General features: G+C 51.0%; 1 protein-coding gene across 9 annotated transcripts in view; it reads right to left on the reverse strand.

Annotated features, from left to right (window-relative positions):
- Positions 1-21,110, reverse strand: part of AMPD3 (adenosine monophosphate deaminase 3) — a 42,667-nt gene extending 21,557 nt beyond the window's left edge. For 2 of the 9 annotated variants that reach the window (XM_087433217.1, XM_014782947.2), the window contains exons 1-4: positions 20,861-21,110; positions 11,284-11,509; positions 4,223-4,412; positions 736-898 (exon numbers count right to left, since the gene is read on the reverse strand). In XM_087433217.1, the coding sequence (XP_087289343.1) occupies positions 736-898; positions 4,223-4,412; positions 11,284-11,509; positions 20,861-20,984 (703 nt within the window). In that variant the 5' untranslated portion in view covers positions 20,985-21,110. Of the gene's footprint in view, positions 1-735; positions 899-4,222; positions 4,413-11,283; positions 11,510-15,173; positions 15,752-19,725; positions 19,815-19,903; positions 19,925-20,264; positions 20,286-20,533; positions 20,616-20,696; positions 20,813-20,860 lie in introns of those variants that run through there. The other 7 variants (XM_087433218.1, XM_087433219.1, XM_014782960.2 and 4 more) reach the window with 7 other exon arrangements.
- Positions 21,111-22,519: the final 1,409 nt, after the last annotated feature.

The following is a 22,519-nucleotide window of genomic DNA, read 5'->3' on the forward strand; positions in this document are numbered from 1 at the left end:
AGGGTCCTGGGCACTGGCACAGAACACCAGGCCCTCATCTGACCCCCCATCACCAACGTTCAAGATCAAGGATTCCTATTGTCTTCATTCATATTACTTACAGCCTCTACTGCTGCTGGGTCCTTCACAGGCCAAACAGACTCCACCAGAAACCATCCTGCCCTCTCAGATCTCCCCTTCCCTGAACTCCACAGCAGAAACGTGGCTACCATTTACGGACCATGCACTAGATGCCAGAACTGTGCTAAGTCCTTCACGTGCATTCTCTCAGTTAATCCTCACACCAGGCCCAGGGGAGAGATGTTATTATTATTCCCCTTTTACAGATTGAGAAACTGAGGATTGGAGAAATACCTTGCCCAAGAAAGTGGCCGAGCTTAGATCGGAATGCTGATGTGTTTGACTCCAGAGCCTACTTTCGATTCGACATTTACTGTCTGATCGTGTTGTTTTAAATATCCAGCATGGGACTGCCTGTGTCCCTGAGAACTCCCAAGATCAGGGACTGTCTTTCATCTCTCTCTTAACTTCTGCAGCTCAGCTCTCCCCAGGGCAAGGTGCACACAGTGCCTTGAATCAATCCGCTGGGGAAGCCAGCGAACATCGGTGTGGAGAAGCCAATACCAGGGCTCTGCCCTTAAAACATCATCTGGGGGAAATACATCCAGTCAGTAAAAAGTCCTGACCAACTCTTGGGGCCCCACTTTGGACCCCACCGCAGCCACAGCGCCATACCTGGGAGGCCCTCTTCTGGAGGTGCAGTGTCCGCCCACTGATGACCTAGGTACTGGGCAGTGGTCCGTGGGAAGCGGTGATAGGCGAGCCGGGCGTACTTCTCCCGGATCTTCAGGGCCTTGGCCAGGCTCTTCGCAGCCTGCTCATAGTCCTCCACAGTGACCTGCAGAAGGGAAGAGCGTTCACACAGCTATGCTGAGACCGCTGTCTTTAGCAAGATTTGCTGCAACATTGGCCCTTGGCTGGCAGTTGGAAACTTGGGGATTTTTTTCGGGAGCATTCCCACCATTCCCTGACTAATCAGAGTGGTTTGCAGTGCCTAAACTGTTTGTACAAACACCTTGGTTTATGCTGAACACCTGATTTCCTTCTGGGAGTCTGGGATCTGGGGATGTGCTATGCAGATGTGTGACCAGCCCCAGTAAGAACCTTAGACGCTGAGTGTCTAGTGAGCTCCATGGTAGACGACACTTTACACATGCTGTCACAATTCGATGCTGAAGTAATCAAGTGTGTTCTGGTGACTCCACTGGGAGAGGGCCCCGGGAAGCTTACAGCTGGCCTCCACCAGACCCCGCCCCACATGCCCTCTCCCTGTGCTGACATTGCTCTGCATCCTTTCACTGTAATGAATCCTAGTCATGAGTACAGCCATGTGCTGAATCCTAGGAGTCCTCCTAGCGATTCGCTGAACCCCAGGGGTGGCCTTGGGGACCCCCGACAGAGAAAGAGAGTTAACGGCTGCTGGAGAGAGGCAGGTACCTGGCCTGCACACCCCAAGGCCAGCCTCAAGAGCTGCTGATTGAACCACAAAGTTGCTGTTGCACGCAGCATATGAAGAGGCAAAGCCTGGACCGCAACCCTGATGAGCGTGAGTACCATTATTTTTCAGTTGAGAAAATACAAGGGTTTTTCGGAGGTAAAAATAAAAACTTCTGCATCCTCAGTCTGCTGCTTTGCTAACCCCAGGCTTCCGATGGTCTGGTAATCACCCCAACCAGCCCAGTCAACAAGCACTTATTGGCATGTGTTATGTGCGACCCTTTCTGTAGATTTCATTTCAGTCCTCACTGCAGCCCATTTTACAAATGGGGAAACTGAGACCCAGAGAGGATAAAGCACTCGCCAGGAAGTTACAAAGTCAAACTTCAGACTCTGATCTGATCGATTCCCAAAGCCTAAAGATGCTCTGCTTCCCAGAGCTGCTTCGTACTCAACGATGAATGAGATCAATTCCCACCTTCCAGTGGGCTCATTCATCTTTGTTTGGGAAGGGCGTGTATGGCAGAAATCCAAACACGCTTGGGGAGGCGTGCAGCTAACCGACGGTCATAACAGGGGCTACCTGAGGCAGCAGAGGGAGGCACAAGATGCCGGCAGAGCACAGAGTGGGGAGGGCTGGGGCCTGGAAGTGTCCTCCTCTGCTTCAATTAAAAGATCATTTTTAGTTTTGAAATATGTTAAACATACAGACAAGCACTGAAGAGAATATGACAGACATTCGTGTATCTACCTTCCAGATCTAACAATTTCAATATTTTTCATCGTTTCAGATCTCTTGTATGTTTGAATAAATAAATCATCACAGATACAGCTAAAACTCGACTCTCCCCCCTCCTCCACCCCACTCCATCCTCAGAGGAAGGGAGTTGGTATATATCTTTCCCATGCATGTTTTTATACTTTTACTAAATGTTAGTCCTTGGTTTCTGTTAAGGAAGTAGCTTCTCCTTCCTGATGCCAAGTGCCCCCATTGGGGTGTGTTAATTCCATTTTACACCTTCCAGTGGATGGCTTCTGAGAGCAGCAGGAATAAGTGAGCAGAGGCAAACACCTTAGACAGAAAATATGCCCCTGCCCACAACAAAGCCAAACACTCTGTCTGCAGAACCGATGGACTCAGCATGGCATGGGGCTCAGGCCATGGTTGAAGATATCAGAGAGGGTGCTTAGGATCCCAGGGGACCAGCAGCCACCGGTCAACTTGTAGCCACTGCAGGCCCCATGCCCAGCCACAAACCCACTGGGGGCCAAGGCGATCTGTAAGGCCCACCTGCCTCTCACGGACTTGGAGCTCTCTGGGGACCAACTGCCCAGTTCAGGGGCTCTGTGCCCTACTTTGTGCCAGCCAGGAGACTGACTGAAAGAAGCCAGTTAATGCACCAGGCCAGTGTCCTCCCATTCAGCTGGCTGTCAGCCCACCTCTACTCTCCCTTTCTACTGGCCAGGTGGACACCAAGGCTTCTGGTCAGGAAGCTGCATCTTCACACAAGGCCTGCACCCCTTCCAATCCCACCAAAATGCCCAGCCCTAGGAACTTAGATAAAATAAAGTACGGTACATCCACACGGTGGAATACTACCCACTTATAAAAAAGAGCAAGGAAGTTCTTTACATATTGATATGGCATTACCTCCAAGATATACTGTTAAGTAAAAAAAGCTAGGGTCTGTATAATGTGTGCAGTAAACTTCCATTTGTGTACAAGTAAATAAATGAACTATGTGCGCATAATTAATTGTAAGTACATAGGCCATCTATGTGAGAACACACAAGAAACCGAAACCAAGGGTTGCCTCTGAGGAGGGGAATTGGGTGGCTGGAGGACTGGTATAATTTTTGTACCTTTTAAATTGTGTACCATATGCAAGGATTCTCTAATGCACAAAAAGTAAAAATTTTTTTAAAGCTAGGAGAAAATTTATAAGAAGAGTAGTAAGCCGTTTGCTTTCTCAGATATACTATATATTCTAAAACTAGTGTTAAAAAGAAGAGATAAAGAGAGAATAACAAGGCCAGCTGAGGCATGGAAGATTGAGGGCCAGGGAGATAGAACAAGACTTCAGCCTGGCACTAAGGGATACTTCTCTTCAAGAAAGAAGCAATCAAAACGCATCATCCACCAGGTGAAATTAGCACATTTTCAGGGACTGAGTTAACTAACTTGGTGTAAACCAATCTTGTTCACTTTCTCATCAAGACCCTCTCTTCCCAGTTGGGAGAGTCTAGCCTGCATTTAAGGATACTAATTCTAAGCACTTAGAAAGAGCTGAATCAGCAATAATTGATTTCACATAAATCAACCAACACCGGGACTTTGAATCCATTCAACGTTTGGGAGCACTAAAGGGCCCAAGCCAGCACCTTCCTCAATGGGCTACAGGAACAGAGAGCAGCGTTCTGGGCCCAGAGAACATATGGAACTTACAGGCCACAGCCACAGTGTGCCAGCCCACAGCCCAAGGCCCTCTTCACAGGGATGAGTAGCGCCTTAGACACACCCACACCTCACAACGTTGGCTAGGACCCTTCTTCTCTTCAGACTCCTGTGCCTCCCGCCCGCCACCTCCCAGACACTCACAGACCAGGCCAGGCTTCAGGGCTGGGCATGACCCCAGTGGCCCAAGGGCCCCCAACTTCTGCATAAAGCACATACTTCACAGCCCCCAGGGAGCCCGCAGAGAGCGGGGAGTGAGAGACACCTTACCCCGGCACAGTAATCTCCGCTGATGGTGACCCGCTGGAACTCGGGCACAGCATAGGGCGCTGGCATGGGCTGGGAAGTGACAGGGGTTGTGGGAGACATGGCCGGACTGGCTGTCGGGGGGCCCTTCCAATCTTGCGTCGGTATTTGCAGAGACAGGGACTGGGACCGAATCATCTTGAAACTTTTCTTTCTAAAAGCCAAGGACAAGGAAAAGTGGGAGACATCAGCAGCTAATTGGAGCGAGCGAGAAAGAGTCTTTGTTATATACATGGCAGGAGAATTTTGCTCTGATTAATCAGTGGTGCTGGCCCTACCATTTAGAAGTTTCTAATTATTTACGCCTTCCTCTTACACACGTCTCTGTGCATGAGGTACAGAACAGCCCTCCAGACGCCCCTCCTTGTGGTCACTAAGAAGTGCCGTGGGCTGTGTTTGCAAGGCACACAGAGCATTCGAGTGGGCAAATGACTCAGGAGACAGAGGGAAGACCATGCCACAGGGGTCTAACGCCAAGGGCAGGAGAAGCGAGGACAATGTCAAATCAACCAGCATGGTATCTTCAGATAACCCCAACCCTAAGTCCCAGCATATGAGTAGTCTCGGGAAGGACTATGAACAGGGTCACACAGAGACAATCCCACTGTATTTCAGAGTTAGAAATTTGGGGCATTGGAGCCAGAAGAGATCATGATGGTCAACCACCTCCTTTTTTCATAAAGAAGGAGTCAGGAGCCCAGAGATGGAAAAGCGCTTACACAAAGTCACATGGCAAGGTGGCACATAATCCTTAGCCTCCCTTCTCCCTGGTACCCGCTCTACCCCATCACCCCGGCGGCTCCTTCCTCAAGCCTGACATGTGCCATCCTGGCTGCTGCTGCCAGGGTGGGCACAGATCTGTATCCTGCTTTATGGGAAAGGGCTCGATCAGCAGCAATTTCGGGTCCCTCTGGACCCGTCACTTTGGCATCAAAAGATGACTTTGCCAACTCTTGGGGACGTGGGCACAAGGTTGGTTTAAAATGCCACAAGCTCAGGCTGATTTGCAATGCTGATTTGGGAACACTAACCTTCCTTGTTAAGTAAAGAGTAACATTTCAAATGACACCACCCCAAGTCCTAGAATGCCCAGGAAGGGAGTTAACTAGCAGTGAGGTGAGGCCATCAGCACTCCCCTCTCCCATGTCTCTTTCTGCCCCCAATGGAACCCAGCCCCCAGCATCACCACCCAGAGGTGTCCAATGCCAGAAACTAGCTGACTACCTGCCCTACTTTGTGCCAGAGGGACCAGCAGCCTCCTGGGTACTTATCCTACCACAACCATGGCCGACAGCCACCAGGAAAGGACTCAATGACGATCATAATCCACGAGAGCCCGTCAGACCCCTCCTCTTCTCCAGGCACCAGGGACATCTATAGGGTGCAGAGAAATCATTTGATCCCCAGACAGACCTATGACTCACCTGGAAGCAGCTGTCTTCCTCCTCACTCTTGGCCAGGTCTCCTTCTCATAGACCCATTTCTGATTTTTCAGGAACCACAGTTCCCTCCCCTATCTATGCACCCACCTCTTGCCATGGCTCTCCAGTCTTTATCTGCCCACCCACGTTATCACCTCTTTGGGGACAAGGCTGTTTACACCTGGAAGGTGGAGGTGGCCCCTTTTCAGGAGTCTTTGCCCTGCCCCTGGCCCTGCATAACAGATGCACTGGGTTGTTTAGGAAACTCAGCCTGAACTTTGGGAGCCTCCAGCCCAGGCTTTCCCCAGCCTGCCATCCGTCCATCACACAGAGCTGGGCCAAGCATCCTGCCCCAAGGAAGATGCCAACTCATGCCAGTCAATCATTCCTCAGAGGCAGATTCACCTTGAGCAATGAGGTTCTCACTTTGGCATCTTTTGGATGTTCACACCTAGAAGAAGAGCCTTTACTTTGGGCTCCTTGTCACATTCTCACAGGTTCAGCCAGGTCCCATGAGATTCCAGCTTCTGTATCACTCACATGCCTGCCAGGTCACTGTTTTTATCTCTATGCCAACTTCACCCCCACATCCTCAGCCAATGCTGCCTGAGGGCCAACCCTGCCAAGGAGAAGCAAGGTGACATCTAAGGTGAGCAATAGGTAAGAAAGAAAAAAGAACAAAACAAAACACCATAATCATAAAGCTGGAAGGCTGCCTAAGCCAACCAGGCTTGTTCTAGGAATGTTTCTGCCCCAGTGAGGAAGCCAATATCCACCAGCTGGTGCCCAGAGAATTCTCCTTGAAGACATTCATCATGGCTCCAGCCTGGTCTTCAAGTGAGCCCCAGATCATCACAGGTGAACATCCGTGGGCTGGGAGCTCAGACTGCAGGCACCAGGGATGGGTTTAACAACAGATGGGGCAACTCCTCAGGGCCCACTCACCTTGGGAAAGGGCTTGGAATAACAGAGCTAACTGCTGAGCTTATATCTAAGAAAATTGGAAAAACTAAATGGAGCCCAAGAGGAGGGCCCTGTGTTCATTTTCTATGGCTGCACAACAAACTACCACAAGCCTGGTGGCTTCAAACAACACCCATTTACTGGTTCACAGTTCTGTGGGTGAGAAGTCTCAGTAGTTGGCTGGGCTCCATGCTCAGGGTATCAAAACGCCAAAATCAAGATGTGATTATCTGGAAAGAATCCACTTCTAAGCTCATTCAGGTTGTTGGCAGAATTCAGTTCCCTGTGACCATACACTGAGGTCCCAGGTTCCTTGCTGGCATTGGGCAGGGGTCATTCTCTGATTCTTGCACACAGCTCCTCCATCTTCAAAGCCAGGCGTGGCACATGGTTCTGGTGCTCCGAGTCTCTGACTTCCCCATCCACTACCAGCCTGAGAAAGCTCTCTGCTCTAAGGACTCATGCGATTAGATCAGGCTCACCCTGGTGACCTCCCTATCTTCAGGTCCATGGTGACATATACCACACCATAACCACAGGACTGACGTCTCATCATATTCAAAGGGTCTGGAGATTGACGAGGGGGAACATTTTACAAATTCTGCCTACCATAGGCCCATATCCACCATCCATTCTATACAACCGAGGCTCTGCCAACAAAGGGGAGAGCGGCAGCTGAGTGACTCTGTGTGTGTGTGTGTGTGTGTCCTCACGCCTGTCCTTTCCCTCCCAAGGCTGTCTGAAGCCCCACATGCGTCATAATAATAAAAGAAGTTACCATAAGCTTTTTCTCAATTATAGAACCACGGAGTGTCCCGGCTGGAAAGGACTTTAAAGACTACACACCCCAATCCTCTCACTGAGACAGACTTTGCTTGAATACCTCCAGTGATAGAGAGCTCACTACATTTCTGAACAAGACATCAGCATCGAATGATTTATCCAAAAAATATTTACCAAGCACCTCCTCTGGGCCAGGCCAGTGCTAAGCACACAAACACAAGGTGAACAAAACATGATCCATTCCACTGTTAGAAAGCACTTCCTTACAATGGGCCAAGATCTGTCTGTCCACAGCCCCGCCTGTTGCACCTCGTGCTAACCCTTGGGGCACCAGAGTAAGCCAGCTTGCTCTGCCACAGCTGGCACGCCCATTCCCTCCCCAACCCACATGTCCACCTGGCAGAATCTCACTCCTGCCACAGCGCTGGCAGGGTGTGGGGCTGTGAGGACACCCGCTCAGGCCCTCGACACAGGACCGTGAATTGGTCACATGAGCTGCTATTTATTACAGCATCTCTCAGCACCTGTCTGGTACCCCCACCCACTCTGGCCCTTGGCTGCCCCTGCCATTCACTGTGTCCCCATCCTTATCCTTCCCCACTTCCTGGCCCTCCTCAGCTCCCGGGCACCCCAGAGCCTTCCCGTTATAACATTGATTCATATGCTTAACCCAAGTTAAGAACCCCAGAGGCCTCCCAGCTCTTCTACAGAACAGCCAGCCTCTTCCCAGGGGCCTTCCATCCAGAGGACTTCACACCAAAGCCCCACTCTGACTGGAGATGGGACAGCCTCGTGATCCAATGTGGGGTCCTAGATTCAAAGGACATGGGTTTCAGTCCCTGCTCTGTCACTTACTTGCTATGTGTCCTTGTGCAAGTTAACTTCTCTGAGCCTTAGTTTCCTCATCTGCAATATCTAGATCCTAGAACACACACTTGGTAAGTTTGACGTGGGGATTAAAGACCGAGTGAGCTGCATAGCCCAGCACTTAGCCCACAGCAAGCAGGAGCGGCTGTTGCTGCCCGCCCCGCAGCAGGAAGCTGGATAAAGAGTTAACATTTACAGGAGGCTCACTGTGACCCAGGCACTGTCCTAAGCCTTTCACATACATTAATTCCCTCATTCCTCACAACACCCCATGAAAGCAGATACTATTCCCCACTTTATAGGTAAGGAAGAAACTGGGGCACAGAGAGGTTTCCTAATCTGCCCAAGGTCACAGAGTGTACTACTGAGTGGCAGAACCCAGAGATCGAGGGAGCTGTGGCCACCCTGATGCGGTATCTGGCGGCAGTGGAGGAACAGGACGTCTTTCCTCTGCCACATATCCACTGCTCACCAACACAGGCTGAGTCCTGGGCTGGATCCTGGGGAGGCAGTGGAGCCAGATACAGTCCTCAAGGAGCTTCCAGTCAAAAGGGGCAGGGATGCAAACCGAGACCACCACAACTGGAGAGGAGTTTGCAGAGGAGTTTCTGGAAACCACAGAGCACGTTTGGACTTCGAGTAAGAAGGCTTCCATCTTGCCATGAGCCTGGGCATTGATAAGAAGAGAAGAGTCTCTTCTCGCAGATGTCAGCCCATGTCACCCTGTGACACGGAATAGGCCTCAGAAACCTATTATTCCTGATTATAAAAAATGCCAAGACTCCTTCTCTTCTCATTATGAAGGGTCTAAAACGCTCAGTTCATCAGACACAGAAGGTCCCGCAGATGGTTCAGTTCATCAAGTCAGCCTGGAATTGCACTGCACTTAACTGCACTGCATCAAGCCAGGGCAGTGTGGACAAGGGTCTCCACAGTCACGCTCTTCTTCACCCTCAGGGGTGACCACGCTGGGCCTGGGGCCACCCCACCTCACTCAACACAAGGCTGGCTGATGGCACCAACCACTCCTTCACTTCATGGGCTCACAGCCCCTCAGAGGAAGGAAAGCACTTATTCTACGGATGGTGAAGCTCTGTTCTTGCTTTTATACCAGTACTCCACTTTTTCCTCCTTTCCCAAAAAAGTAAGGAAATACTGCAATTTTCTATTGCCAAGAAAGGAAAGGACTTGCCTTTAAAAATAAGGAGGTACCTTAGAAAGGCCCTGATGGCTGACTAGGTTGCAGAGAGGGCTCAAGTCTCACTACATTAGCTGTTGAGGACTGCAGTGTGCTGGCCAGGCAGGCACCCAGCTATAGCCCCACCAGACACTTCCTCAAAGCTTTTTATTCTTTAATTCTGCTGTCCCAGGTAAGATAAACTGTGAAAGAGTGAGGGCTTCCCATTGCACTTGAACTAAGATCCAAATTTCTTATCACGGAGCACAAGGCCGTCTGATCTGGGCCCTGCCCACCCCTCCCTGCCCACCCTCCCAGCATGCCCACCCATGCTGAGGTCATGGCACTCCCCCCTTTAACCACGCCTCTGCCCACAGGGGCCTCCTGGAAGAGACTTGAGGGCCTTTGTCCTGGCTCCCCGACCTGTAAGGCTCCAACCCAGCTATAGGCATAGCTAGCTCCTTTACACCCTTTAAGTATCAGGTATCATGTCACCTCCTGAGAGTCCTTCCCTAACTATCCAATCTAAAAAAGGACTCATCCTTGGGCCGGCCCCATGGCTTGGCCGTTAAGTGCGCGTGCTCCGCTGCTGGCGGCCTTGGTTCGGATCCCAGGCGCGCACCGACGCACCGCTTCTCTGGCCATGCTGAGGCTGCGTCCCACATACAGCAACTAGAGGGATGTGCAGCTATGACATACAACTATCTACTGGGGCTCTGGGGGGAAAATAAATAAATAAATAAAATCTTTAAAAAAATAAAAAAGGACTCTCCCAGCCCTCCTTCTCCCCACCCTCCTCAACTCCTTCATCTCCCTTCTAGCAGCCGTGCTGGGCCTGCGCCTGTTTGTCCTCCGATCCTCTCTCATCTTCCCCCGTGGTTAAGCTATCTGTCATCTGCCTTCTGGCCAGGTTTAGCCAATGGCAACCACTGCGGGAAACTGGAAGGTGCCAGAAGGCTTAAAGCCAGGTGTCTCCTGCCTCCATCTCTGCCTTGGGAGGTGTCTCTACAGCTGTTGCCTCGCCTTCTTGGTTCCAGTTTCCACTGGAAAGGCCCGCACAGTTCCAACTCCTCCACCCTGGCCTCCAGCAACACCACCTCTTTCCATTGTCTCTCCAGCCTAGGCGGGTAGCTGCTTCCTACTATGTCTCATCTCAGGGCTGCCCACCCCCACCCCCACCACTGCTTGTCTTCTCAGTTCTCCACCACCTCTGTAACCAATTCCCTGCCTTAAAATCCTATTTCCAATACTTGACTGTATTTCCAGTTAGACTCTGACTGATACAGCATTTATCACAACTCATCATTTTTTAATTAACTTGTCCAGTTAATTACGGTCTGGACCAACTGTAAGCTCTACAGGGCAGGGACGGTATCTATTCTGTTCATTAGTGCACTCCAGCGCCCAGCACACACCTGGCAAATAGCGAGCTGATTAATAAGGCAAATTACTTGTCTAATTAACAAGGCAAAATATTTGTCAAGGGATGAAGGAAGTAAAACGACGTTTCCCAAGAAATCCTCAAATTTCCAAAAGGAAAATGGAAATGTCTTTTGGAAATGGTGTGTCTTTATGCACAGGATTTGTTACTAAAATAGCAGCAGAGAGAAAGCGGTTTTTGATCTTTTCAACCTAACAGAGGCACCAAATGTCCTTCAAGAAATAAGTGGTGAATTAAGTGGCCTTGGTTAAGAAATAAACTCAGCTCCCAGGCAGAGGCCAGTCCCCACGAGGCGCCTCATCTCGGGACGCACGCCCCCCGCCTGCCTGGTCTGCCCGTGTGCACCAGAGCTGAGGCGTGGGAGGGAACAAACCTTTTTGCAGTCTCCACAGACTGCTGCTCCGCCAGCTCCTTCTGCAGCTCCCTCTCCTTGGCCTCCTTCTGCCCGATGGGGCAGTCCTCGGGGACGGTGAAGAGGGACAGGGCATCTTTGCTGTCCTCTTCTCGGAGCACTTTAGCAAACACCTTCTCGGCCAGGAGCCGGACTTGCTCGTCCACCTCAGAGATGTTCAGCTTGGGGAACTGGCGCGGCATCTCGGCTAGCAGAAAAAGAACAAGCCTTAAGTTTCATGAATTACAGGATGGCCTGAGTCACCGGTGTGGAGGAGGAGAAGGTGCTGACACAAGGGCCGGGCCCCCCTGCTCCATGCGGTCAGCTGTCTACTCAGGAATTCTCCAGACCGAACCCAGCCTGCCGATTTTAAAAACTAGCTCAGTAAGTAGGTGGATGTGAAGAGTGTCGGGCCACTTATATCTCATGAGAAAACAAAGGTTCAGAAGTCAAAGAAGGAACTGTCCAACCAAGCGTGCTTCCATTTTCCCAAACTCGGGGAAACCGCAGCACACTGGCAGCCCTGCCTTCCCCACTGTTTCCATGACGGAGAAGAGAGAGGAGAGTTCAGAACCACTCTCCTGCGGACTATGAGGAGGCCGTTCTGGGTGCAACAATGACCAAACCTCGCTCCCGCTGCACAGAGAGGAAGGGCCAAAGCCCAAGGTGTCTAATGGTTAGCTTAAGGTCCCAGAGGTGACAGCAGAGCCCTGGGGAACCCAAAGCTGCCTTCTTCATCTCATAAATGGGGCCTTTGCTGAAAAGAAAGAATCTGCAAATGTGGTTCCACGGTCTCCCAAACCCCCTGGAACTTCTCACAAGACACAGCCAATAAAATAAAGGTTTGGGGACAAGGATACCCTTGACCTTCAGGCCAGCTGAAAACTCACTTCCTCAGAGAAGCTTGCCCTTCACCACCTCTCTGCACACTGGTTCCTTACTATCAGCAGCTGGACTAAACCACCTGGTTGGTTTCTTTCTTTTCTTTCTGTTTTTCTGTCTATATGTCTTTCTTTCAACACTTACATAGCGCTTAGTAAGTACACCCTGCAAAGGCCTTTATGCTTATGAACTCAGTCCTATTATTTCCATTTTACAGATGAGAAAATGAAGGCACAACTTGCCAGGGCACACTTTCAATAAGTGGCAGAGACTTGTGCTGTCCTCAGCCTTTGGCTCCCCTGTCACATTCCTCTCTGAGCATCTGTGCAGGAATTTGAACCCAGGCACCTGGTTCCCGCATCTGTATTCTTAACCGCTACGCTGTGCTGCTTCTCTCTGTCCATTTGGGTGTCAGGGCAGGTCTCCTCACCGTCCCCGGCATCACACTTGTGAAAGGGGTGAATACCGCATCCTTTCAACACGCCACCTCCACCAGGAGCGGCTCTGGGAGAGGAGTTTCCCATCCACCTATCACCACGGTTTCTGTAAGGAAAGTTCAGAGAGAGGAGTGACGGTTCCGTCAGCCCGACAGATGAGGATGAAGGTGAGACCTGCCCAGTTGCTGTCTGGCAGGGAGAGGAAGCAACCACAGGGCAGGAGGGGCACACTGAGCAGCCTTGGGACAGTCATTCTCTGCTCCTCACAATGCTCTCATCTGTGAGATGAAGGGACTAAGTGGTCTCCAAGGCCCTCTCAGTTCTAAGTGCCGGAATTCTAGGTACCAGAGAGGTTTCCAGAGCCGGGCAGGCTTGCTGCCCTGGTCTTCTCTGCAGCACGTGAGTCTCATTCATGACACAGACAGGAAGGAGGAAAGCAGGCTAATAATGGGCAAAGTATATCTGTGGGCCCCTTGGCTGTGACACCAATTTCCTCCTTCCCTCCACACCCAGGGCTGTGCCTTTCCTGGGCCTCACTCACCCTTGCGGGGAGGGGGAGGGAGCTGGTAAGGAGAGAAGCACCTCGGCACCAACAGTGCTGTTCCGAGCAGCAGAGACTAGGACGGCACAGGCCTGTCCTGCAGAGAGGAAGAGGAACCGAGCTGACCATGGAGCTTTCCACATCCTCATAGCAGAGAGAAGGGGAAACTGGAAACCATGAGAGCAGAGGCTTGGAGAAGAAGGTGACAGAGGAGAGAAAGACAAAGAACTGGACCCAGGAGGAGCGCTAGGGGAGAACAAAGCTGGAACCCCACCCCCCAACCCTAAGGCCACGGTCAAGTGCAGCATTCCAAAACCTCACATGGCACCTCAGAAGCAGACAGCAAACAGGCCCAGGCAAGGGGCAGCAAATGCCATAAAGCATCCATCCCATTTGACAGAGTAAACATGCTTCTAGAAATTGCTTCTAAGAAAAGAATCTGAAGGAAGGAAAAAGCACAAAGACGTTTGCCTGCACTCTTTACATAACTAGCTTTAAAATGTCCAAATAAAAAATCCTCACTTGAAAAAAAAGTTAAGCAACCAAAATTATAATTATGAGGACAGTGAAATCACAAAAAAAAATCTTGTGCAATAACAGTAAACGAAAAAATTAATCCATAAAACTGTCCCCACACTTTCATTACAATGATATGAAAATGTGTCCCCTTATGGACAAGGGCTGCAGGAGGGACACACACTCAAATGGCCAGGTGGCAGCATTGGCTGTGTGTGAGGCAGTACCTGATTTCTATCACTGATGCTGTTACAATGTCATTTTAACAAGCACAAAGAAGACAGAAAGAAAACGAAAAGACTTAAGAGTTTATAAAAAGAGAGAAAAATGGGAAAATGAATCAAACGTCTACATCCCAGGTTTTGGCAATTAGGGTCCTCTCCCGCCTACTCCACACCAGGGAAAGGGCAGTGCAAAGGGAACTACACCACTGAGACCCACCTCTGCACTAGCCCTTGCCCTGGACACAAGCGGCCCACCACCACCTTCCTACACCCTCCCCCTGACCCCCACAAACACACACAGGCCTGACCCAGCCACGCCCCCCAGGCCCCCTCAGAAATGGGCATTTGGGGGATCCTTTGTATCTGAGGGCTCTTATGCCAGATCCCGCCATGTTTTTCCATGAGGCCCTTTAGGTTGCTCAAGTCAACTAAACATACTTTTCAGAATGCCTCTTTCTACAAAAGGTTTTCCTTTTTCTTTAGCTTAAAAAGCTTAAATCAGCCTTTTCCACACTGGATTCCACAAGAAGTTGATACCTGTTGCTGGTAAAAGGGGTCCTGTGGTCAATTATTTGGGAGATGCTGCCTTCCACGGCCGCTCACCCCTGAGTCACAAGGCACATCGAGGACTCAAGGATCAGAGAGTAGCATTTCCCCATGGACCTCTTTTTCACATAACCCGCGTGAATCTCCTGCAGAACTACTACCAATGTCTTAAATAATGGGTGAAGACTTCACGCCGTGCCTCAGCATGGACCATGTAACCCAGCTGGGGTGCAGGGTTAAGTCAGTGGGCCTGAGGAGCCTTCTGGACATTTACCGTCTTCTGGACATCCTTGGCAGACGGCTCCCACCTGCCAACCCCTCCCTCTGGAGCTTGCCTCCCTTCTAGGACCCACAGACCCCTGCCAGGCCAGGCATGGCGAGGAAAGCTCACTCTACAGATACCGAGCAGAGCTTCAGTGCCCACTGCTTGTTCAAGCCTGGCTTTCAACCATTTGTCAGTTGAAGCCAGCAGGCTTGGGAGGCTTAACTGAATTCACCGGCATCGCTAGTGATATGGCTTATCTCCTTGTTACATACAACACCCTCCAGAGAGCTTGTAGAAGTGTCCCAAAGTAAGGAAGTGGTAAAATGCCACCAATTTCAACCAACAGTAACTTTTCAACCCTCCAGAAAGGAAGCACTGTGCCACTTAAACCCCCTCCCGACACAAATGAAGCTGCTCCTTGCTCTCGCCAGACTCCCATCGTCAGAACCCACGACACAGACCTGAGCCTGGCACTGAAGTCTCCATGGCTGATCCTGAGGATGCCACACAGGCGACGCACTCAGGCCGGGGGCTGCGTGCTGCCCGGGAGGCTGAGCTGAGTCAGTGTGTAAGGCGGCTAGCTGGGTCCTGTCTGCCGCTGCTGGGATGGGAGGTATCTATTTTGCACATCTGTGAGCAGCCGTGAGCAAGAGCAGGAAAAGCCTGGGCTGGAAACTCTTCCGTGAATATGAAATGTAAGTGGAAAATTTCCGAGAGTCCGAGGGGGCCCAGGTAACGCCGGTGAGCCGCAGCTGCTGTGTCCTGAATGCAGTGTCCCGGCCCTGTTTGCCGCCCTCTCCAGAGCGAGAAACTAAAGTTGCCGCTGCCCCAGCATAGCGGCACATTCAGCCTTCCCGAGCAACCACAGAAGATAAGCCACAGCCTCCCTCCAACGTCCAGACCCCTCCTGAAAGCGGAGCAGCAACGTGCGTGCCTGCGATATCATCACCTCTGCTGCTTCCGTTTGAACAGCACGTCAGGCTTGGCTGGCGATGAGGTTCATCTTACCAAGGAGATTCGTCTGCAGCACAGCCTGCCTGCCCCCCTTAGAAGCCCCCCCCAAAGCAACCCTTCTGAGGGCAGCCCAGCACTGGCAGGGGGAGCTCTGAGCCCAGTTGCCAATACAAGCTCCTCCCTCCCCTCCTCCTCTAAAAGAGGGAAGGACCATGAGCTGCTCCCTCCCTTCCCAGGAAAGGACAGAGACTCAGGGAGAGGGGACGCCTCAGCACAGGAGCAGGCCAGGATGAAAAGCTGGCATGCCTTGTCCCACTCCTTCCTTTCTTCCCTGAAGGAAGCTGCACATCACAGGTGACTGGGCAGTCTGACAAGCTCTACCAGAGCGTGCATGCCCGTGCACACATACACACACACACACACACACGAAGACACAGCAATGTGTGCCCCGCCTGACCCACCTGAGCCCATCCTCCCCCTTCTTACTGCCGTCCACGGCTCCCTCGTGGGCCTCCAGCTCTGAGAAGCCTCCTGAGCTCCGGCTGGACTCGCCACCCTGCCACCAGCAGCTGCCACTCTCCCCGGGGAAGGTGGAGCTGCCTCAAGTGACCCACAGGAGCAGTTCTCTAAAAGCAAGCAGGGTGGATTAAAACAGCATCGCAGAGCGCAAAGCTCCACTCTTCACCCGCCCTTTAGGGCAAGGACAGTCCTGTGTGAGAAGGCTCAGAACAGACACATGGCCTCCCAGTGACTTAGACAAATGGTGTGGGTCTGGGCAACCATGAGCAAAATGGCTATTTCTGTGGTGCTGTTGAAATCCCAGGCAGAAGAGCCGAGAAAGGATGGGTCAGTTGTTTACTGAAAGGCTAGCTCTAGCCCTGACCTGGGCCTGAGTCACCTCCTCATGTCCAATCGTGAGGTTGTGCCTTCCTGAGCGCACATAATAATTCCTGTGCATGCAGAGCAGGATTACAGGGTTGACACACAATCCTCAGGCTGCTGCTGGGGCTTTAGCTACTCAGAGGTTATGACCCACCTGTCCTCACAGCTGTTTTATAAACAGTGCAACCAGCAGGCTACAAGCAACCTCGAGGGAGGGTAATATTTATCCATTAAATAATTAAACGGACTTAAAGCATAGAGAAAAAAAAAAATCCAAGCTCTCAGTACTGTTCTGCCAGAAGGGAGGAAGGGCAAATGATTCCTCCTGCTGGTGTGTCTGGGGGAGGGGGAAGGCAAGATGGGGTTGCAACGGGAGCATCCTAGCACGTGCAGCTGAGAACCTCCGCAGACCCAACACATTCAGGGAATTTTATTCTGCACCTTTAACCAGACCGTGGGTAGCCTTAGTCTAGACAAGCATTTTCCAAAGTGTAGTCTATAGAACATAAAAGGTCAGAAGGCTTGGAAAATACTGCCTACGACAGTCCCTTATTGGGAGTCATTCTAAACACCCAAGAAGTCCTGGAGTAAAGAAAGCTGCTTAACTCTGTTTAACCCAACACACTTATTTGACCCTCCCACCGCTGCCACCATGGGAAAACACACCTATTAATATCCCATGGCATCGGCGTTGGAAAATGCCTTCCACTTTGAGCCTTCGTTTTCCAACCTAGAAAAAGCTGGCTTCCTGGGGCCCAGCTATGGGTGTGACTCCATCAGGTCCAGACAGAGATGGGCAGCAGCCCCACTGAGACAACACAGGTTGGGACAATGGCGAAGGGTCCCGCTGAACTAACGGGATGCAAGACCCTCCAGAACAGTGGCAGTTTAGGAGGAAACTGTGGCTCTGTCTCAGAAGGGCAAGTTTTGCCCAGGAACTCACAATTCCACCTGAGTGTAACATGCCACTGCTCCTCGTGTTTCTTTGAACTGCAGAGCACTGGTCCCAAGCTCAACGCCTTATTTCCCTTTTGAAGGGTTCATTAAGACAATCTATGATAACCAGGCCCGGGGCCTGAATCTCCTGCCCAGGAGACCAGACTGCATTCACTTCTATCTCTTAAGTGCCCCTTACAAACCCCAAAAGACAGGAAAGGCTAGAATCAAATTATGTCTCATCAGGAAAGATACTCCTCTGCCCTCCCCTAAAAGGATGCTGTGGGCTTGCCTATAGGCATCCATTTTCCTTCTCGTTTCTGAGGTGTGCATGGCTCCTGCGGGAATTAGGCAAAGGGGCTTCACCTGCCAAATATCAGCCCCATGACAGACCTTGCCCACCTCATCCACTATTGTATTCCCATGCCTAGAATACACAGGTATCGCTAAATATTTGTTGAATGAATGAATGCATAAAATAATGAATGAGTGAATGTGCTAAGTGATGAAGCTACCTATGCAATCTCAAGAGTCAGTACAGGACTCAAGCCAAACTACCTAGGTGTGAATCCTGTTCCACCACCCAGTTGCATGACCTTAGGCAAGTGACAGTACTAAACTTCTCTGGCTCAGTTTCATTCCCTATAAAATGGGGATAATAACAGCACCGACAGCCATGACAATTAAATTAATTAGCACATGTACAGTGCTTAGGATAGTACCTGGCACATAGTATGTGCTTTATATAAGTATTATCCATCAACATCATTGTCATCATCGTCATCATGATATTAGGTACAAGAGAGTCCAACTGAGAAAAGGAACATGAAGTTTCATCTAGACACGAATCCTTTTATTCGACATTATTAATTGAGCATTATTACACACCAGGGTACTCTCTCAAGTTCCTGTTTGGGTGCAAGAAGACGGAAACCATGTTTAAATGTGAAACCAGATCAGGAGAAACAGCTTTCTCCTCTATGAATGAAACTTCCTGCTGACTTTGCACGGCCAACACTCCCACCATGAGCCCATCTTCTCATGCTCCAGCCCCTTATATATCAAAGCCCGAAGCCATGGTCTCCCGTCCTAGACATGCAGCCAGCACGCGGAAGAACTAAGAGAATCATATATTTGGAGAAAGAACCAGGAAGGCCCATCAGGAGCTTTAGGGGAGAAAAAGTATGTCCCTGCTTAACCCTAAGGCTACTTTTTATCTGCCCATGATGTTTTCAAGATCTGGGATTGATTTTGAGTCCATTTGAAGAGTGCTTCACCTAGTATACGGATAAGAAAAAGAGGCCTCTTCTCTCAAAGAACTTCTTGACCTAGCTAAGAGCCACTCACTCCTTATCCAAGATCTCAGAAGGACTGAGGTTGAGCTGAGGGTGGGGCTAAGAGGTCCAAGAGTCTCCTAGCAACCCACCCACGCAAGCCCCATCGTTCTCAGACAGGGCAGCCCCATACCACCATCTTCAGAGCAAGCAGGCCCCTCAGAGTTGGAGCCCGAGTTGCAGGCAGGCCAGATTAACTACCCCAAACCTGCTGTCAACACTCTGAGAGGTGAGAGCTGACAGGGGCTCTGTCTGCCTGGTTCAATGGCTGCACTACCACTCAGCATTGACGCTTCAGAGCCCAAGGAGGAATTTCTCCTCTGAGGGTTCCAGCTGCAGCCAGCTTTTCCCTGAAGACGGTCAAATGTTGGTAACCACATCCAGGGGGATAGGCAGCAAGGGCTCAGGACCGTGCTAAAAGTCCTCCTACTGCTTCAAGCTTTCACCCAGCTCCTTTGCTAATTTGTCATCACCAAGTTTCCAGCCACATGCAAGGACTTAACAGTTGTGGGAGATGACACTCTAGTTAGCAAGCCTCTCCTGCTACAGAGCCTCTCAAAACTCACCCCGGAGGCCTCTGTCAGCCAAGACAAGCCATTAGCAGCTCCCCTGGCAAAGCAGCTACCAGGAAGTTCAAGGGCAGAGAGCCGATTGCCAGAGCGCAGTAGCCTCCCGCGCAGGGAGAGAGCCAAAGAGGTAAAGATGAAGGTCTCAAAGGACCCCATGACCCACTCATCCTGTCCATCCTCCTCCAGAAGTCCACCTCGGCCCGTAGCATCCGGCCAGTCCTCAAGCACCTAGAAACTTGTCCGGGAGCTTAAGTGACAGCAAGTCCCGGGTCCCTTAATTTCTCTAAACCTTAGGAATCCAATGTAGGCCGCAGGGAGGTGAGATGCGGCCGGCTCACCTGAGGCCTCTGGCGCCCAGGCCACAGCAGGGACAGGGGCAGGAGCACAGGCAAGGGCGCGGGCCGGGGATGAGCCGGGGTCGGAGCCGCCGCCTCGGTGAGCTGGGAAGCCCAGAGCCGAGGTTCCGATCCCGGGGCGCGGGCCCAAGGTCAGCGGCGCAGCATCGCGCGCACTCACCGGGTTCAGGGGGCGGCCCGGGCTGGAGCGCAGGTGGCGGCGCTGGGCAGGCGCACGGCAAGCGCCGCGGAGGAGGCTGCCCGGCACAGCAGCCAGCCGGGCCCGGCCCTGGCCAGGCCAGGCCGCGCCCCCGCCCGCGCTCAGCGGGAGCCTGCGGTGCACCCCGCGGCAGGAGCGGGGACCCCGCGTGCCGAGGGCGCAGCGCTGCGGATCGCCGGCCCCGGGCCTGCCCAGCGGGAGGAGGGGAGCCGCCTCCGCAGGGAAAGAGCCTGCCTGGGCGCGGAGCGGAGGACAGGCGACAAGCGGGCAGCAGGGGGGCGCGGGGCGCCGCCGCCCGCCCACCAGACCCGCCCGCCTCTACCTGAAGCGCCTGGGCCGCGCTGCCACTGGAAACTTGAGAGCGCCAGCGGCCCGGCGGCCACTCTGTCCCTCGGCCGGAAGCGCGCCCGCCGCAGCCCAGGGTCAGACTCTTGCCAGGCCCCCCGGACCTCGCCTCCGTCGCCACCCGCCGGGACCGAGAGCGCTGCCCACGGTCTTCGGATTTGCCCGAACCCCTCCCCTCCGCCCCCCGCCGCCCGGACTTTTCCCGAAGTGAGATTCTGGGGTCACAGCCCTAAACAGGTGACTTACTCCCTGTAGCTGAACAGACCCGCAAGCATTGGTTTTCCCCCGGGCGTCGGTCTGGTCCCTTGAATCACCTTCCTGCCCCTCCCAACACACACACAGACACACACACCTTCTCCAACCCTTTGCTGTCTGGCTTATACACCCGCCCCTCCAAGTCCGGACTGACCTCCTAGTTGCCCAAGACAGTGGGAGCCTGTAGCCTCCCTTACTCGCCTCTCCCAGCTCCTGAACCTGCTGGCCACGCCCTCCTTCCTGGAACGCTTGGAATACACTGCTTCCAGAGTTGGCCCTGCCGCCCTCCCTCTCTCTCTCTCCAGATTTTCCGCATACCTTGGTGAGTACCTTGGTTCTCGGCCTCCACGCCCTGGCTTTTTATTGTGGCGTTCCCTGGGGTCCCACCGTTTCCCCCTTCCTCATTCTGCTGGCCCCCTCGGGGAATCTCACCCACTCCCATGGTTTTAACAACTTCCTGCGTTCTAACGGCTCTTGAACCTCATCTCCAGCCCAGAATGCTCCGGAGCTTCAGATGGTGAGTCCAACTTCCCGGGGCACATCACTAGAGGTTCCTTGGCCCACGGAAACGTATCCAAATTCAGACTCCTAATTTCCTCCCAGGAATGCACCACAACCTGCTCCTGCTCCTGTGTTTCCGGTCTTAGTCAATGACACCATCACCACTGCCACCACCCACTGCCCCAGGCCACGCTTGGGAGCCATCCTGGACTCTTTCTCCCTTTCATGTCTCACACCAAATTGTCACCAAGGGAGAAATGAAACTATTCATTAGTGAGCACCCACCATGTGTCCCTCACCGTGCCAACTGCTTCCTCATGGTTGTCTCATTTAAGCACCAAGTTTTATTCTTTCTACCTTGTAGCCTGGTATTTATAATTTACTTATTTATAAATGATATGCACATGCAACTTGCTAAAATACGTATTATAAAGCACAATAAAAACCATTAAAGGATGGGTAAAGATGAAACAATAATTTTAAATTACTTCAATTGTAGTGAATGGTACGATGTACCTTTTTCTTTTACTTTAAAGTTATGAGCAAAAATCTGTTTCGTGAAAGCAACATGATTAAAAATGGTAATAATAAATCTTCGTTTAATATTTTATGAGACTAGAAAGTATGCTTTTAAGTTCAGTTAATGTCAATACTTAGTCCTCATGGCTGTTATTGCCAAAAAAAGAAAAAGGTATCTCACAAAGATAAATAGACCCAAATAGAGGAATTCTATCTTTGACTACACTTATTAAACCGTAATTCTCACTGTTTAAATCCCATCCATCAAATTGCAAACCTGAATTCTACCAGAAAACTCATCTTTGTCCATGAAGCCAATGTCCTAGATGATGTTTTCGTCAGTTGTTCTTGTGAATATTTTTAACAATGGGATTTTTTAAACCCTTGAAACTCTTCATTTGGAAGATCTTAAAATGAGTTCAAAAGTATATTTCTTAATTTTGAAGACTGTGGCTATGACAGCCTGTATAAGCGACTTTGACACGCTTCATCTAGGCGTTAAAATCACATGATAATAGAAACAGTTCCAAACATCAATTTTCGAAGTGCTTTCCCCATAACCTGATTCTCCCAAAGCAGTTATTTTCTCAATTCATTGCTAAAATGTCACCTTTACCTGAAAGGATACATTGTGTGCGTGCACTTGTGACCGTCACAGCCAGCACATCAGAGGTCAGCAAATTTAGAATACTTGTTCTTTTGTTAAAGAAACACATCTTTCAATTCCACAACTTTTAAGTTCTTTGCCTTGAGATAATCAGCAAACCTTTGAGTGATATAAAAGATTTTCATAGTCTCATTCCATATCTCACTACAGAGTATTGTAAAGATTCTGTTGTATTTTAATTTTTTTTAATTAACCATATTATTGACATCCTGTAGTATTTTGTGCTCTTCTAACTTCAACTTCTTTATTGTTATAGTTTGTAAATGAATGATGCAATTGTTGGGTTTCAT

This window comes from Ceratotherium simum, chromosome 7, assembly GCF_057802395.1.
Source record: "Ceratotherium simum simum isolate JZ-2026a chromosome 7, ASM5780239v1, whole genome shotgun sequence".
In the NCBI taxonomy this organism is placed as follows: Eukaryota; Metazoa; Chordata; class Mammalia; order Perissodactyla; family Rhinocerotidae; genus Ceratotherium; species Ceratotherium simum.